Source organism: Salvia hispanica, chromosome 1, assembly GCF_023119035.1.
Source record: "Salvia hispanica cultivar TCC Black 2014 chromosome 1, UniMelb_Shisp_WGS_1.0, whole genome shotgun sequence".
NCBI lineage: Eukaryota > Viridiplantae > Streptophyta > Magnoliopsida > Lamiales > Lamiaceae > Salvia > Salvia hispanica.
In genome coordinates this window covers 7,437,974-7,454,989 of record NC_062965.1, presented here as the reverse complement: position 1 = coordinate 7,454,989, position 17,016 = coordinate 7,437,974, and the positions used below count along the sequence as shown (strand labels likewise).

Here is a 17,016-nt window from a genome sequence, read left to right as displayed (position 1 = left end):
TTAAAATTCGACACGAATACGAACGGGGAAATGCGAATATTTCATTAAAAAAAACATACATCATTCGAAAAAAAAAATTACATAGTAGATAGAAAAAAAAGCAACCACATCAACTTGCACCCCTCCGCGTCCAAACCTCTTCGATGATATCCTCCTGAAGTCGAATATGGGCATCTCTTTGCCGCATGTCGGCAAATGCGCGCAACCGCTCAACCTCTCCATGAGGTACCCCCATGTTCACATTCGCGCTGGCCACGCCGTGGCTTGGACCGGCACCCGTATCATCTTCGTTGGTCCACTGAGTCAGTTCGTCCCCTTCACTTTCGACAATCATGTTGTGCAAAATGATACATGCGTACATGATGTCGCCGATGTTGGGAATATACCACTGCCGTGCCGGACCCCTCACCATCCCCCATCGACTCTGGAGCACACCAAATGCGCGCTCAACATCCTTGCGCGCTGCCTCCTGACGGGTCGCAAAGTAGGACTTCTTTGGTCCGACCGCATGCTTGATCGTCTTTACAAAGACGGGTAAGTTTGGGTATATCCCATCCGCCAAATAGTATCTCATATTGTGCTTTGGTTGCCGTTGGCGACGAAACTGATAGCGGGACCAACGCCATTGCACTGATCGTTGAATAGGGGCGACGACTGGAGGACGTTGAAGTCGTTGTTCGACCCGGCGACTCCAAAATAAGCATGCCATATCCACAGCCGGTAGTCAGTTGTATCTTCAAGGATCATCGTGGGATGCTTGGCTTTGAAGCCGGAAGTGTGTATCCCCTTCCAGGCGACGGGGCAGTTCCTCCACTCCCAATGCATACAATCTATGCTGCCCAACATCCCGGGGAACCCGTGCACCGACCCGTGCATATTTATCAGCCGCTGGCAGTCTTCGGGGCTCGGACGCCGAAGATACCGATCCCGAATATCGATCTAACGCCCGCGCAAAAATTCAGCAGACACTCGACGGCTGAAGACTCGCCAATGTGGAGGTACTCGTCGAACATATCGACCGGGCCTCCGTACGCCGGTCTGCCTGATTGCGGCGGTGCACTACTGTATTGCCGTGTGTCCGGGTTTGCCAGGCCGCATCCTCCACGATCTGAAAAACTCATATCTTCTCTCTAAAGCACCCACGATATGCATAAACGAGAGGACGATACATCCTAAAACGTCGCCGGAATAAGGCATCCCCAAAATGCGGCTGCGGAGCAAAGTAGTCCTCATACAACCGAATATGTGCAGCAATGTGGTCCCGGGGTACATGACGTCGGCGATGGATCGGCCGAGGTACCGCCGCCGCCGCCGCTGCCGCCGCTGCTGCCTTTGCCGGAGCAATCGATCAATCGCCTCTTGCACAACGAGATCCAATTCATTATCACTATCACTATCACTAGCGCCTCCGCCACTACCACCCGCACGAGTACTCCCCATTAGATATAATTGAAAAAAGAGGTTAGAGAGAGAAACTTGTCAACACAAGTGGTGTGAATGAAATGAAGTTGGGGGAGCTCTATTTATAGAGTTTTAAAAAAAAAGAAATTAAAAATTGCGGACGTCCGACCGGGACGTCCGACCTACGCCACAGTGGCGGAAGTCCGGTCGGACGTCGGTGGGAGGGGCGAGGCCGTCCGACGGGCACTCGGGACGGGCGTGGGCGCACTTCCCACCCACTACGGCGGACGTCCGGTCGGACGTCAGCACGGGGCGACCGGGGCGTCCGCCGTTAGAGACACTCTAAGAGCATCTCCAACGGCGGATGTCGCGGTAGGACGTCGCGGAAGTCCTACCCGACGTCCGCCATTGTGGAGCAAAAGGTCGGACACGCCCGTCCCATTAGCTCGTCGGATATCCTCGCGACGTCCTACCTGACGTCCGCCATTGTGGAGGGGGTCGGACGTCCGAGTTAAAATTTAATTTAATTTTTTTTAAAACTCTATAAATACGGCTCTATATATACGGCTCGTTAAATTTCGTAAATTTGAAACGTATAAATTGAATAATTGTGATTTTATTTTATTGCGGGAAGTCCTAGTGGAAGTCCTACATTGTGCAGTGGGATGGGAAGTCCTAGTGGGAAGTCTTAGTGACGTGGCAGGAGGTTTTTGTGGGAAGTACTAGTGGAAAGGGCGCCACCGGAGATGCTCTAACATGATCCTATGTGTATATTTGCAATGAAATAATTAAATATAGCAAAATCGAGTTGTTCAAACAAAATAATTAGTCTACTACCAAATTTTGGTTTACTAATAAAACTATTGTTGAAATTAGGATTTAGCACTTAATTGTTAAGTGATACAACTGATTTTATATGGAGAATCTAATTATCTCATATATAGGTGATCATGCTAAATAAAATATACAGGTATATATTTACAAAAAGAGAATTTGCAGTATTGAGAATTGTAAAGTAGTATAAAAAATTGTCTGGATGTTTCATGTTCCAACAAGCCACATTTAAAAGTGCAATAAATAAAGATAAAAGCTCCAACATTCAAAAGTTCTATCATTATTCATTAATGTAATAATGTTAACTAAACCAATTAATGTAATGTTATTTTTGTGTAGTTTATCATTTAAATTTTTTTATAGTCATAATTTTGACGTTTTGAATATTATGGGTTATTTATTCATTATTTTATTATAACTATGATTTACATTTTTAGTAGAGAAATATGAATGATTGTTTTAAACATATTTGTCAGAAGTATCAACACTTGATACTCTCTTCTTCGTTGTCCAAATAATTGTGTTTGTCTTGGTTCTATTTTAAATAGTAATTTTATGTCTTTTAAGTGTAAAATGAATGAAGGAGTATATATTTATTGAATTGTTATTTATAGTATATTTTTTCTATTTTTAATCTTATATAGTTATATTATTTCTTATTTTAATTAATTAATTAATAATTGAAACCCATACAATAAAAAAAAATACTCTGTCTTACATCGTACGTGGTTTAACACTAGTTGGTGATAAGAAGAGAGATCCATTAAACTCATATCATAATTACAGCTCTTTATGAACACACTGACGTGAGATAGTCATATTTATTTACCATTTTTGGTAGAGTCACCTATTTCTTTTTTCGTCCGCCCCTAAAAATTTGTCACTTTTCATTTTTACCATTTTTGGTAGTGGATCCTACATTCCACTAACTCTTTTACACTCATATTTTATTATAAAACTAATATATAAAAGTAGGACCTACATACCACCAACTTTTTCAACTCACTTTCTATTACATTTCTTAAAATCTGTGTCCGGTCAAATGGTGACGAATGATTAGGGACGAAGGAAGTATTTAGTTAGTTATCAACACGCATGGTGCGTGATGTAGAGACACTAAATATGACGTTCCATGAGCATTTCTAATTAGCACAATTGGCATTTAGTTTATGTTAACATTGTTATTTCTCTTGAGAATAATATATTTCTCTTTTTCTTTTAAATTGTTTATATTTTTTGTCTTATAAAAGATGTTATACTTTTTTTAGGAAAAAATTTTCTCTTAAATTAATATAAATTAATATACCTTCGTTCGCGATCGAGCTTTCGGAAGTGCCGCTTGTCTGCTAATTTGCAATTGCCGGACGACCGCAGACGAGGGATTGCCCGGACGAATAATGAACCACTGTGGATGCTCTTAAAACCCAGGTCGTCCATTTCAAAATTAATTTAATTCACACATATAATTGCAAATGATAAAAAGATTAAAAACTACAAAAAATTCTCTCTGTCCAGTAATAAATTTTTCATTTTGCTATTTTCGTCTGTCCACGGTCTACCAATAAATTTCCCATTTGTTTTTTGTTATTTTTGGTAATGGACCCATATTCCACTAATTTTATATCGCTCATTGTTTAATATAAAACTAATACTATTACTCCTTTCGTCCCACTCAAGATGGCCACATTCTTGAGTCGCACGGGATTTTAGGGAGAATTGTTAGGTGGAATACAGTAGAGAGCAAAAAGTAGTTGAATATTTTAATGAGGAGAGGGAAGAGAGGATGTTATTTCCAAAATTGGAAAGTGATCATTTTTATTGGGATAAACAAAAAAGAAAAGGTGGTCATCTTGATGGGACGGATGGAGTATATAAAAGTATGACCCACCTTTGACTAACCTTTTTGACCAACTTTCTACTACATTTCTTAAAATTGCGTCAGATCAAAATATACCTTATAAGTATTGGACAGAGGAAGTAAGGGATACATAAGAGCACTCACAATGGTGGCCGATCGCGAGGGCCGAGCGATTGGCCACCCCAGCGCCTCTCATCGGCTCCAATTGTAGAGAGGGAGCCGATCTCCACTCACCAAGGGCTCCGCCCCAAGGTCGAGCCAGCGCCTCAGCCAATCCACCATCGCCTCCCCATCGGCCTTGTGATAGGCCCCCATTGCAGGGCGTCGGAGCCCATGTTCAAATATATATATTTTTAAATTAATTTATTAAATTTCTTCCCTTGTACTACAATCCCATTCATTTTACACACCCACAGTCTTCTTTACTCACATTTTGAAGACGATCATATTACCAACTGAGCCGAAGAGAACTTATTTTGCCCAACGGCAAGAGGCCGCTCGGAAGGATGTGGAGCGGGCTTTTGGTGTGCTCCAAGCACGTTGGCCATTTGTTAAAGGCTCGTCGCGTTTATTCTACCTTGGAGATATCGCTAATATCATATATGCATGCATCATCAAGCATAACATGATAGTCGACGATGAAGGTGAAGGAATCACAGACGTTGTCAATGAAAACACTCCTGGACCAAGCCACGATGTTGCAAGCGAGTCACATCGTCAGGGTCTACCATACAATAATGATTAGCGTCTTCAGGCATTTGTTGACATGCGCTAGGCCAAAGCCCGTCGTGCACTCCAACGTGATATGATTGAAGTTAGTGTGACCATGCATGCACTGATGTTTTATTGAAATTTGCTTCTCGTTGTATTCTTTTCATCAATATTGTAATATATCAAAAAATTAATTTATTATGTGATTTTAATTTAAATTATTTAGATATTGGCATTAAAAATAAAAGAAAATAGTGTTATTGTGGAGATGAGATAGTCCTTATGAAACGAGCTCCCATTACAAAGAAGATTGGTTGTTGACATGGTACGAGAAAATGGAGATTGGGTGATGGAATCCGGATTTAAGGTGCCCTAATATTTATGAATAGTGTAACGGATTATAGGAATATAATATAAGATTGCTGATTTCATTTGAATAAGAGATAAGATAGGGGAGGTTAAAAAATGAATGTGATTAGTGATGCCCTAATTCACGATTAAGGGAGTAGTTGACCTAATAATTAGAGTTTTTAATGTAGTGTCAAATTATTGTTATTTTTTGAGTCTTTTTTTTTCTCCCCTCTTTCAGAGTCTCTTCTTCTCCAAACACACACTATTCTAGAAAATCACACACACAGCAGTAGTGAACAGTAGTCTCAAATTCATGCACGCAGATTAAAATCACACGATTGTGTGAAATTCCGACGAAAATTTCGTGAATTTGTGATGTGAATTAGAAAATGACGGGTCGAGACGGAGGGTACGTTGTGCCGGCGGATCCTCTGAATGCGGTGGGCGGGTTGAAGAAGAAGGGCAGCGGCTCACGCAGCTGGATCCTGCTGGATTCCTCGGGTCAGGAAGTCGTTCTCGATGTCGACAAGTACGCGATCATGCATCGCGTCCAAATACACGCTCGTGATCTTCGCATTCTCGACCCCCTCTTGTCTTACCCATCCACCATCCTCGGCCGCGAGCGAGCCATTGTTCTCAATTTAGAAGTACAATTCTCCTCTTCTCTTTATTTCTCTTTTAATTCATTTTGTTTGGGGATCTTCTGTGATTGTTGCTTGGAGATTATTTTTTGTTCCGATTAATCGATTGAATTCCCTTCCCTCTAACCTCTCACAATTTTCTCAACTCTGTCAATTACTTGTTCAATTTCAGTAATTTTCTTTCGGATTTGTTTTTCTCAGTATTTTTTAACTTTTGTTTGTATTGGTGCAGCATATCAAGGCTATAATCACGTCTGATGAGGTGAGGTTTTAGTCTTCCTTTTAAGTACTACTACTCTTGTTTCAAATCCTTTATTCCTGTATTTTACTTTGTTGAGATATTATTATTTATTAGTTTGAACCAAATCTATTATCTTATAACCAGTATAGTTCTAGATGAGAAGTAGGATCAGAGTTTTAGGATTTCATAAGCTATTTATCTTAAGTGTGTTGCTTGAGCAGGATTACAGTTGAATTAGTGTGAATTTAGTTTTGTATCTTTGGATCAAGCATAGCTGCACAAGAAATTACCTTATGATAGGGTTGGAACCATGTGCTTTTGCTTTAGTATCATGAATCATGATAATTAACTAAAATAGTGAAATGCCTCTTGGGAGCTAGGATGTTTTCAATTATATCTGACACAATTTGAAAATAATTATTTTAGGTTTTGCTTCGTGATCCATTGGATGATAATGTTGTCCCTATAGTGGAAGACCTTCGAAGGCGATTGAAACCGCTAACTGATAATCGAGAAATTAGTGGTGATGGCAAGGAGTTACTAGCACAGCATGATGAGACTGGTGAAGAAGATGGTATATACTGAATTTATTGTTCTGCATAAGTGGGAAGTGTAGTTTTCCTTCGTTGATGTAGCACTGGGTCTGCATGCAGTTTCTCCTTCTCTCTGCACGTTCCTTTTTACCTTTTTCTTTACATCTCTCTGCACATTCTTTTTTTTTTCCTCGAATCTTTACAATGAAATATTGTGTGAATCCTGATAGGCTCACTGAAAATTACAGATTCTCCGTTTGAGTTTCGTGCCCTTGAGGTGGCATTGGAAGCTATTTGTAGTTTCCTTTCTGCTCGCACAATTGAATTGGAGAGTGCAGTTTACCCAGCTTTGGATATGCTTACGTCAAAGGTAATTTTATTTTTTTGTTTCATACTCCATATTTAATTGAGAAGATGTGCAATCTAATTGCTGCACATTAGAGTAGGGTTCTATAATTGTGATGTGGCAAAATTCTTTTTTCCTCCATCTTTCAATGATCTTGTAGATATATTGGAACTGTGACTGGTCTTTCTTCACAACCTACTTATTTAATTGTTTTCACTTAATCTCGCTTAGTTTTAGTTTATTGAGTCATTGACACACATATCCTTTAATCTTTATGGACGATGACTTCCCCATTTCTTTATGGATTACTTTCAACTGCATTTTCTGTTTGCAATTTGTTTACAGATTAGTAGCCGTAATCTAGATCGGGTACGGAAGTTGAAGAGTCAAATGACTCGGTTGACTGCTCGTGTGCAAAAGGTAGAACCTTCCTTACCTTTTTCTTCAGCATGAAGGAACTTCATGTTTTCCTTTTGTTCTTCAGTTGATTGCACTGCTTAAACAATGACATTACTCCTCTTCTACTTTAGTGTAAGTACTTTTTTTTGTTTTAGAAAGAGATGTTTGCAAATCTAAATCAAGAGAAGTTCATTGAAAATATCACTTTCTATTGGATATGCTAGCCTATATTTATTGTGTTGTTTATATTTTTCTTAAACTTTTCTTTTAATATTGATATTTTATTTATTAATTCATAGACTTATCCTTTATCATTCCAAAGGTGCGAGATGAATTGGAACAGCTTTTGGATGATGACGATGATATGGCTGACCTGTACTTATCGAGGAAGATGGCTGGAGCATCACCTGTGAGTGGCTCGGGTGCAGCTAGTTGGTTCCTTGCATCCCCGACAATAGGCTCCAAGATATCCAAGGCCAGTAGGGCAAGTATAGGAACCATGCGTGGGGATGAAAATGATGTTGAGGAACTTGAAATGCTTCTTGAGGTAATTTGGCGTACCGCACTCCCCTCTGGTTTCTTAAGAAAATGATGGACAACTTACTATCTGCTTTACAGGCCTACTTCATGCAAATTGATGGCACATTGAACAAATTGACCACGGTATGTTAACCATTATACTTGTTCTTTGAAAAACACCATCTTTTAAAATTTTGTATTATAATGTTTTCCAGATAGCATTATATGGATTAGCCTCTGCTAACCTTCCTGCCTTTGTTTCAGCTGCGTGAATACATTGATAACACTGAAGATTATATTAATATCCAGGTAAAAAAGCGACGGATGTGGTGCTTGATATACCTTTTTCTCTAAGAATATCTAATAATCTAAATCTTTGATTATGCACCTCTTGGCAGCTTGATAATCATCGAAACCAGCTCATTCAGGTCCGTCTTAGCAGATTAAATATTATCATTCATTCTTGACGGCCTTACCAAAATACTCATAATTTTCGTTTCTTATGCCAGTTGGAACTGTTTCTGAGCGCTGGAACTGTGTGCTTATCCATTTACTCATTGGTAGCTGGAATTTTCGGTATGAACATTCCATACACATGGAACGACGATCATGGATACATGTTTAAATGGGTGAGTAGTGAGGATTGGATTGTTTGTATTTGCAGTTGTAGTTCACTACACTCAAGAGTATATCTTCCTGATGTTCACAGGTGGTCATCTGCACGGGGATTTTTTGTTCGATTCTTTTTGTTCTTATAATGTCGTACGCGCGCTACAAAGGGCTGGTCGGATCTTGAGTCGAATCGTCCAAATTTGGGATGACATTTTTCCGTCTCCTTCAAATCCTGATGAGAGAGAGAACGCAATTTATTTAGTAACTTTAGATTACATATTCGTTTCTTTTTCAACAGTTAAACACTGCTGCTATTCAACACCGCAAGATTTCCCTCAAAAAATAAACTATGTTCCATTTCCGTTGGTAATTTCAGTTACAGAAAATGTAAATGAATTTGGATAGTCAAAAGTGAAAAATGTTTAAAATTAATTAATTACTCAAAATAAGTTCATGTACGTTACAATGGATTATGTGTCATTGGTTCTATAACCTTTTGAGTTGTGTAAGTAGTATTTGTCAAGTAATAATACGAATTATCTCTAGTGAATTACATATTGATGCACCGTTTTCTACTTTTCTCTTTTGCTAAATCGCCTTCGATTTTGGGGCAATTTGATTTCATAATCAAAATCAGATAATAAATCTAGTGATTTTAGCAGCAATTAATCCTTTATGATTGTATAATACTGCATAAATAATTGATGTATTATCCAACATGCGGTAAGTTTGATGGATTAAAAGTTAAATATGTACTGTACTATAAAAATTGGAGACCAAAATAGAGATATGGAATGAAATTAAACATAATAGAGAACATAAGAAAAGAATCATGTTAATAAGTATCATGTTAAGTACATCTTTTGGTTGATTTTTTTCATTGGCGCAGAGAAAGCAGATAGATTTTGGCAGTACAATTTCTGAAGACTATACTATACTAATGTCTGTACAACAAAGGCAAAAAGGGTAGAGGAAAAAAAAAGACAAAATGTCAATTTTACTCATATTCAGAAATCTCCACATACCGGCTAACGGCTTCAGGATTCTCCGGTCGCTCTCTCCATTATCATCTGCCCAAGTTGTGTGTACAAATCTCGTTGCTCCTCATAGCTGAGGTTCATCATTATCTACATCAACACGACAAGATAGACCATTCACAATCACTCGTGATGGCAAAACATTATGCATCACTTACCTGATCAATAATAATCTCCAGTGTCAAGTTCTGTGGCACAACAAATGACTGGTGATAGATGTACGCAAAAACCGCCATCACCATCTGCGTAAACAAAATATATCCACCATCTCAAATTAGTTTGGAGCGAGTTTTGAATCGAGAGTTGTCACCAAAATAATAAATTCCAGAAAAAAGAATAATTTTTATTCATTTAAAAAAAAACAGATTTGGTCAGGGGTGGATCACTGACTGCGGTTCCAGGCCGAACCAGAACCATGTCCAGGTATGGTTCAAAAAATTTCGAACCATGAACTGGCGGTTCAGTCAAAACCAAAAAAAAGAATGCGGGTTTTGAACAGGAACTGGAACTGCCAGCCCAGCGACATCACTACCCGTACGTGCATTTTGTGATAAATTCACCTGGCAGTCCATTCTGTCAGTAATCCCACCGTGACCAGGAATGCTGTCACCAAAATCCTGAAAAATGAAAGCAGAAACAATAAGGTATCAAAGAACTATTGGACTTTATAAGTTAATATTGATAAAATGAACATTATACATTCGTTGGTTCGGAGCTTAGAAACAAAACGATATTAAACCTTGATATTGAACGCCCTTTTGAAGCCGCTAGCGAAAAACCCTCCAAAAGGTGCTATAATCGATGCAAAGAGACCAAGGCAGAGAGCATGCCATTGCACTGGCAAAATGGAAATCTCTTTCCATGGAAACTGCGAACATATTAAAGTGTGTGATAGTACATAAGTGAATATGTTACAGCACAATATTGTCTAAAAATGTCAGAAAGAGAAAATGTGTACATGATAGTAGCAACTAAAAGATCGTTATGAATTTCATGGTGCCAATTTGACTGCAGGAAGGCTACTCCAATAATCCGATGAGGAAGAAATATTTACCCATTCAGAAAACCACTCTGGCAGAGCGAACTCCTCGGGTCTAAACAGTGTACCAGGATCACAGTGAAGCCAGCCAGATGATAAATCCTACATATCATCAGAAATTGAAAGACACACTAGGTTTCATATCAACTATGACGTGGATGAGGATAACCGTATAGATAAAAAAAAACACTTTCAGACTCTTTCACAGGAAAAACAGTCTGATGTCTAATGTTATTATAAGAACATTTGGAATGTTGTTTGTAAGTAAATATGGCTATATCTCCTTATTAACAAGAATACCATCCCAGAAATTGGACAACACGACACATTCTGTTCCCAAAGAAAAAATTTACAACAGCAAAAAATGAATTTAAATATAAAGTGAATATAAGCTAACAATTACCTTTCTTGGGCAGGTCAACCATTGAAAGTGGCCCAATACATTAGCAAGCTGGAAAGCAAGTGAAAAAAAAATTGTGATCATCTTGTGAATTATAATGATGGCATTGGACGTTGGAGACAAGTATAAATTCAACAAAAAGATTTTTCACTCTGTCTGTCTATTTCCTAATAGATAGATTGATGCTTACGAAGAAGGCTGAAATGACAGTAGCAACAGATGCTCCAATGAAACCCTCCCATGTTTTCTTTGGCGATAGCTTGATTAAAGGAGTTTTCCCAAAGAAAAATCCGAAAATATAAGCAGCTACATCGTTGACAATGATAAGCGATGCTGGAAGAAGGAACCTGCACAATTGCCAATCTGCATCTGAAGTTCTTTATCCAAGTCAATATCCAATGATGTAAACATCAGATCTCAGCCATGCCTATGAATCATATCTTCTTGTCGGGACCAGTTATTAGAGCCAGCAAGAGGAGTTGCCAAGAAGGGAAAAATCAAGCATGCAAAAAGGAATCCAGAAAAAAGCTTCAACGTAAAAGCTACCAAAGAGGACAAATATAAAATGAGGTATATTGTTTTACTGAATATGATTAACATAATTTAGCATAATATGGTGTGATTAAAATGCTAAACAGGACAAATGAAATGTTATTACCAGAAAATTCCTTCAAAGATATTTGCTACGGTAAATGCCGACTGAGTGAACACCACAATCAGGATCATATGTGTCCATGCAAATTGGCTGAATTGATACTTGTACATCTTCTTCTTCAGTGTAAGAATGAACCACACGAAGCCTGAATTCACCGACAGAAGAATATATAATTTAAAAATGTAAAAACTAAGATTTATTTAGTGGATAACAATATGGAGAATGTATGTTTTGAACCCCAAGAAAAAGCATATAAGCATTACAGAAGCTATAAAAGAAGTTCAAGATATTGTATACAAAAGAACTGCTTTTATAAGCATCAGTCAGAGGATAGACTTTAGGAGCAAACATGAAAATATTTAAGAAACACATAGAACCAAGCCTTTTGTGCATACCTGCAATATACAAGAAATAACACGTAACCATGTGATACTTGATAAATTTGCTCACAAGTTTATACAAAACTTTGTCTGATGCAACAGTGTTCACAAGCCTCTGACTGAGAATGCGACCGTACACAAATAACATCGCTGTGAAGAAAAAGTGCCTGAAACATCGGATTAAATCTTTAAAATAGCGAAACATAAACAAAACTGTATTTCCTAAAGAATCAAACAAAGAACCAAGGGAAACCAATTAATAGAATAATGGAACACAAAACATAAGAGTCCGTTGTGAAACAAAGTATCACACCAATTTAAGATCCTGAATCCCGGAAGGCGCCTGTCTTCAGATGCTCTCCTAAGTAAATTGAACAGCTCCTTGGCCATGAAAATCTGGATAACTACCACCATTGCCCAGATATACAGGTGCCCCATGTATATTACGAAGGTGAATCCTCCAATCATCCAAACAGTTGAGTATGTCCGGATCAAAAACGACTTGTACTTGTTCCGATCATTAACAAGCAGATTGTCGCCATTAGATTTATCAACTTCCGGAAAGGCCTAGAGTAACACGCAAAAGCAATGGGGAATTTCAAAAACGTAACTTTCGATATGCAGTAAAAAAGATAAACTACTCAAAGTTGAAAACCCTCTACATTCGACATAGCAAAGAAGCATCTCCATCGACGTAATGTGATGGCAGAAGGATAAGTTGGAAGTATTTAACTGACCTCAGTGGAACCTTTGCGCCGACGTAATCGCGCAGTAGGTGTTGATGGGGCCCCATAACCTGGATCCTTTTTCATATTTCTCAGGGCCTTAAGATCCCACAAGATATGTTAAGCAAACATTAACACTACCAAAAGAAAAGAAGCAAAGCTCAATTAGTAGTCCTGATTTTATCAGTTCTTCCTGTATATTAACTACTTCTATCTAAGTAGCAGATATACTATAACATTAAGATAACAAAATCACAAACTCTAAGATGATGAAACACAACCAACATAAACACCTATAGATATCTAATAATAACCGAAAATCAATTCTGCGATGCACGAGTATAGTAGCAACTAACAGTTGAAGAATCCAGCATAAAAAGTTTGCATCTTTATAAGAAAAAACAGAAGCCCAAGTAAATTGTAGTGCAAAATTCGAGAAAAGACCAGCTGGAATGCATGCATACATTTCTTGTGAGCTGAAGGATTTACCTCTAACAAATTGTGAGTAAAAGAGAATACGAAGAAACAGGGATTTAGATTACAGGGCGACCATCGTCTTCTTACCTTCGTTTTGAGGAACTGCGGAAAATTTTGGGGGAAATTTCTGTTTGTTTTTTTTTTCTGAAGTGATAGAGTTTGGCAATTCTTTAGGTGTAGTAATACCATTTTAATTTGTGATTTTAACACCATTTTTTAAATGATTTTCAGTTTGTGTCGTAGAATTAGTAATTCTTATTTAATCAATCATTTGTAACTATGTGATGGTTAAAATAAAAATTGATGTGATAAAATTATATAGAACTATGTAATAACAAAATTATGGTATTTCGAATATATAGAGTTGTTTTAATTAACATTCAAATAGAATGACGTGATTTTATCTAAAAGATTTATTGTTTTGTTTTACATTGATTTGATTATGTTAGTTATTTTCAGAGTTGTAGTGGAATAACTGCAAAAATATAAAAATTTCTAGCCTTACACAAATTTCATATGTTATGATAACCAGAAGTCAATAAAAAATATTATTTTAAATGACAATTAACTTTCAATTTTTCAGTAAGAAAATATCAAAGGAGATTTATATTCCACTGTTTTAAAATCCTATAAAAATCGCACAACTACTGAAATTCTGGAATACCAACAATTAACCTTGCTATATCACACTAGATTTGCAAGACATCACCCCTATTTGCATATTTTCATGAGACTTAACATTACTTGGAGCGAAAATATCAAAGGAGCTTTATATTCACTATTTTTAAAATCCTATAAAAATCGCACAACGACTGAAATTCAGGAATACAAACAATTAACCTTGCTATATCACACTAGATTTGCGAGATACGACTTTTAAGAAATATAAAGGGAAGTTCGTGAAAAAAGACGGGAGGTCCAATTTTTTATATTAATTTTATAATAAAATATGAGAGGAAAAATGTATTAGTTTTATAATAAAATATGAGTGAAAAAAGATTAATAGAATGTGAGCCTAATACTTACTATTTATGAAATATTCCAATCGAGATTCCAAAGTGGAACACCAAAATGATAAACCAAGACTCCTAAAATGGGACGGAGGAAATATTAGATTGCCAAAGGCAATTTCGTCCTATAAAAATAGGACAACGAAATTAGTAGACTAGGTAAACTAAACAGCAAGTAATCATATGAAAAATTCACTAGATAGCAAGAGTTGTTCCAAAAAACACAAGAAAAGAATAATGCTCGCAACCATATCGTTTCCAAGAATTACTTTGGCACAGTCAAGATTACAAGCTATGCAGTTCAGTAAATTTGTGAGGAAAATAGCATAAATAGTCTTAAAATCTTAACCAAACAAAACTCAAGTATCACCATGCTCTAAGAAAAGGAAAGAAAGATCACAGCTAAACCATCCTTCCTTCCACCAACAGAATCCTCACTTCAGAGGAATGAACCTCGACGAATGTGTGGCACCAATACCAGGCCTACCATGCTTGACGGGCTTGTATGAAATCGAGAACTCTGCAAGGTAGTGGCCAATCATCTCAGGCTTGATTTCAACTGGATTGAAGGTCTTGCCATTGTACACTCCAAGGACGCTTCCGATCATCTCAGGGACGATGATCATGTTCCGGAGGTGGGTTCTGACAAGGGCAGGCTTTTCACCAGCAGGGGCTTCCAGTTTCTGCATAATTCGCAATATTAACCCTCGTCAATGAAACATGTGGGAGTGAACCAAATGAAGTTAAAACTTATTAAACCATAAGGTTAATGTCAAAATGCAGTATATGCAGGAACCAAATAAACACCCAACAATAACTAGAACAGTCACGAAAATAAAGATCACTTACGGCCTTCCTTAACTTCTTGATCAAAGCCATTGGCTTCCTGTTCAAACCTCTCTGAAACCTGCCCATTTGCAAGTATATATTTAGAAAAGAGTTCTGACTATGAATAGAGTGGAAGTTCAATGACATAAAAGCAATCAACACATAATTGCAGCAAATCAGTCATTAAAATTGATAAATTAGCTGGTTCACAATACCATACAACACTCTAGCTTATGCATAACAAAATGAGACAAATAGGAGTGATCTCACTTATGAATATATATGCATAATCCAACAGCTAATAAGATACAAATATTAAAATCGCATTAACATATCGATCAATTTAAAACACTAATTCAAAACTGTAAAACATGAACAACCACATCCTCTAACCAAATAATAGATGATCTCCAACTCAGTATTATAACAGATCTACGCATACAGTTTGCACATGCCAATAACGTTGAATCAATTCAATTGCATTTCCAAACAATAAAAAAGTCTCGTGTATCAACAAATCTACTCAATCATATTTTCCCCAATCTCATCGGCTACTAAAACTAACTTCCAAAACCCTAGAAACAAGAGAATTCACAAAAAGTATAAAAAATACAAACCTGCGTCTTTGGCGAGCGCCCAAGAGCTTGACGAGCTCATCAATTGGCATATCAAGGAGCGCATCGAGATCGACGCCTTTGAAGCTGAACTTCTTGAATGTCCTCTTTTTTGGCTGTTGTGCCACCGCGACATCTGGATTAGCGTCAGCCTGCGAGAACACACAAAAGAGAAAGTAAGGACGGAGGCGAGAAATAAGGCGGCGCGGCGGAGAAGAGATTCATACCATTACTTCAGAAGGCTAGGGTTTTTCGATGCGGGAGAGGAGAATTGTGGCCAAACAAAATTGAGGGGTTTTATAAATACGAAAACGCTTTGGGCTGTTTATGGGCCTTATTTACTCGGTCCAATGTCTGTTTGCTATGTACAAAAAGGACCCAAACGATAAAGCTTAGCCCATTTAACATGGATCCCTCGTAATAATACTATCCCACGAAACGTTTTCCTTTTTGGATTGTCTCATTAAAAATGAAACGTTTCTAAAAATAGAAATAATTTTATTTCTATTTTTTCCTCTCTCTTATTTTACTCTCTCTTCTTTAACTTACAAAACAACACTACATAAAATTATGTGTCAAAAAAAAACGTTTCATATTTATTGGGACGAAAGAAGTATATACTATACTAACATGGTTCCTCCATTTTTATTGGCTAAACTAGGCTAATTTATAATATTTAATATTTATATATACATGTATATAAATAAATTAAATAGATAATATATTTTTTTTATTTTTAAAATAAAAAATTTCGGTATAAAGATATGTGCAACAGTATGATATAACGGTGTAGAGTACACCCAGTTCGTGCAACGTGACAAGTGATTGGGCTATTGCTATTTTTTCTCATACGCGTGCAGTGTGATTAGTGATTGCGCCGTTGCTAAAATAATTAGTTTGATTTACATCCAAAATAATAGTACAAATATTAATATTATGGATCTCAATTTAACCCAAAACTAATGAGTTGACGCAAATAGCTTTGTAAAAATTTATGGGTTAAAGCTGTAATTTTGTAACCCGAATACAAAATGGGCTATATGGATTGGCGGGTTAAAAGGGTTGGCCTGAACAGATTGCAACTATTATTTAAAAAACATTACTCCCTCCGTCCATTAAACTTTGTCACTTCAATTTCCATCTGTCCCACAAAATTTCTCACATTTCACCTTTTACCATTTTTGGTAGCGGACCTCATATTCAACTAACTCATTTCTACTCACATTTTATTATAAAACTAATATATAAAAGTCAAACCCACATTTCATTAACTTTTTCAACTCACTTTCCATTATATTTCTTAAAACTCGTGCCCGGTCAAGGCGTGACAAAATTTAAGGGACATGGGAGCAAGTTTTAGGGTTTTTTTGTATTTTCTCATTTCATGTGGCACAATCATTAGTCT

General features: G+C 37.2%; 3 protein-coding genes across 3 annotated transcripts; 1 reads left to right on the top strand and 2 right to left on the bottom strand.

The window, feature by feature from the left end:
* The first annotated feature begins 5,368 nt into the window (after nt 1-5,368).
* On the top strand, nt 5,369-8,955 carry LOC125200769 (magnesium transporter MRS2-I-like). Its single transcript, XM_048098531.1, has 11 exons — nt 5,369-5,802; nt 6,029-6,058; nt 6,464-6,611; nt 6,819-6,940; nt 7,262-7,336; nt 7,638-7,862; nt 7,934-7,978; nt 8,099-8,143; nt 8,233-8,262; nt 8,344-8,463; nt 8,544-8,955. The coding sequence occupies exons 1-11, from the start codon at nt 5,545-5,547 to the stop codon at nt 8,628-8,630; spliced, it is 1,185 nt and encodes a 394-aa protein (XP_047954488.1). The 5' UTR covers nt 5,369-5,544; the 3' UTR covers nt 8,631-8,955.
* Nucleotides 8,956-9,265: 310 nt separating this feature from the next.
* Nucleotides 9,266-13,366, bottom strand: LOC125200768 (phosphatidate cytidylyltransferase 1-like). Its single transcript, XM_048098530.1, has 12 exons — nt 13,247-13,366; nt 12,695-12,819; nt 12,271-12,524; nt 11,973-12,124; nt 11,581-11,722; nt 11,113-11,269; nt 10,926-10,973; nt 10,538-10,624; nt 10,223-10,351; nt 10,044-10,100; nt 9,642-9,725; nt 9,266-9,573 (listed from the first exon to the last, which is right to left on the bottom strand). Exons 2-12 carry the CDS (start codon nt 12,767-12,769, stop codon nt 9,484-9,486), a joined length of 1,275 nt encoding a protein of 424 aa, XP_047954487.1. The 5' UTR covers nt 12,770-12,819; nt 13,247-13,366; the 3' UTR covers nt 9,266-9,483.
* Nucleotides 13,367-14,404: 1,038 nt separating this feature from the next.
* LOC125201917 (40S ribosomal protein S15-4-like) lies at nt 14,405-15,942 on the bottom strand. The gene is made up of 4 exons (XM_048100214.1): nt 15,839-15,942; nt 15,615-15,763; nt 15,019-15,076; nt 14,405-14,852 (listed from the first exon to the last, which is right to left on the bottom strand). Exons 1-4 carry the CDS (start codon nt 15,839-15,841, stop codon nt 14,604-14,606), a joined length of 459 nt encoding a protein of 152 aa, XP_047956171.1. The 5' UTR covers nt 15,842-15,942; the 3' UTR covers nt 14,405-14,603.
* Nucleotides 15,943-17,016: the final 1,074 nt, after the last annotated feature.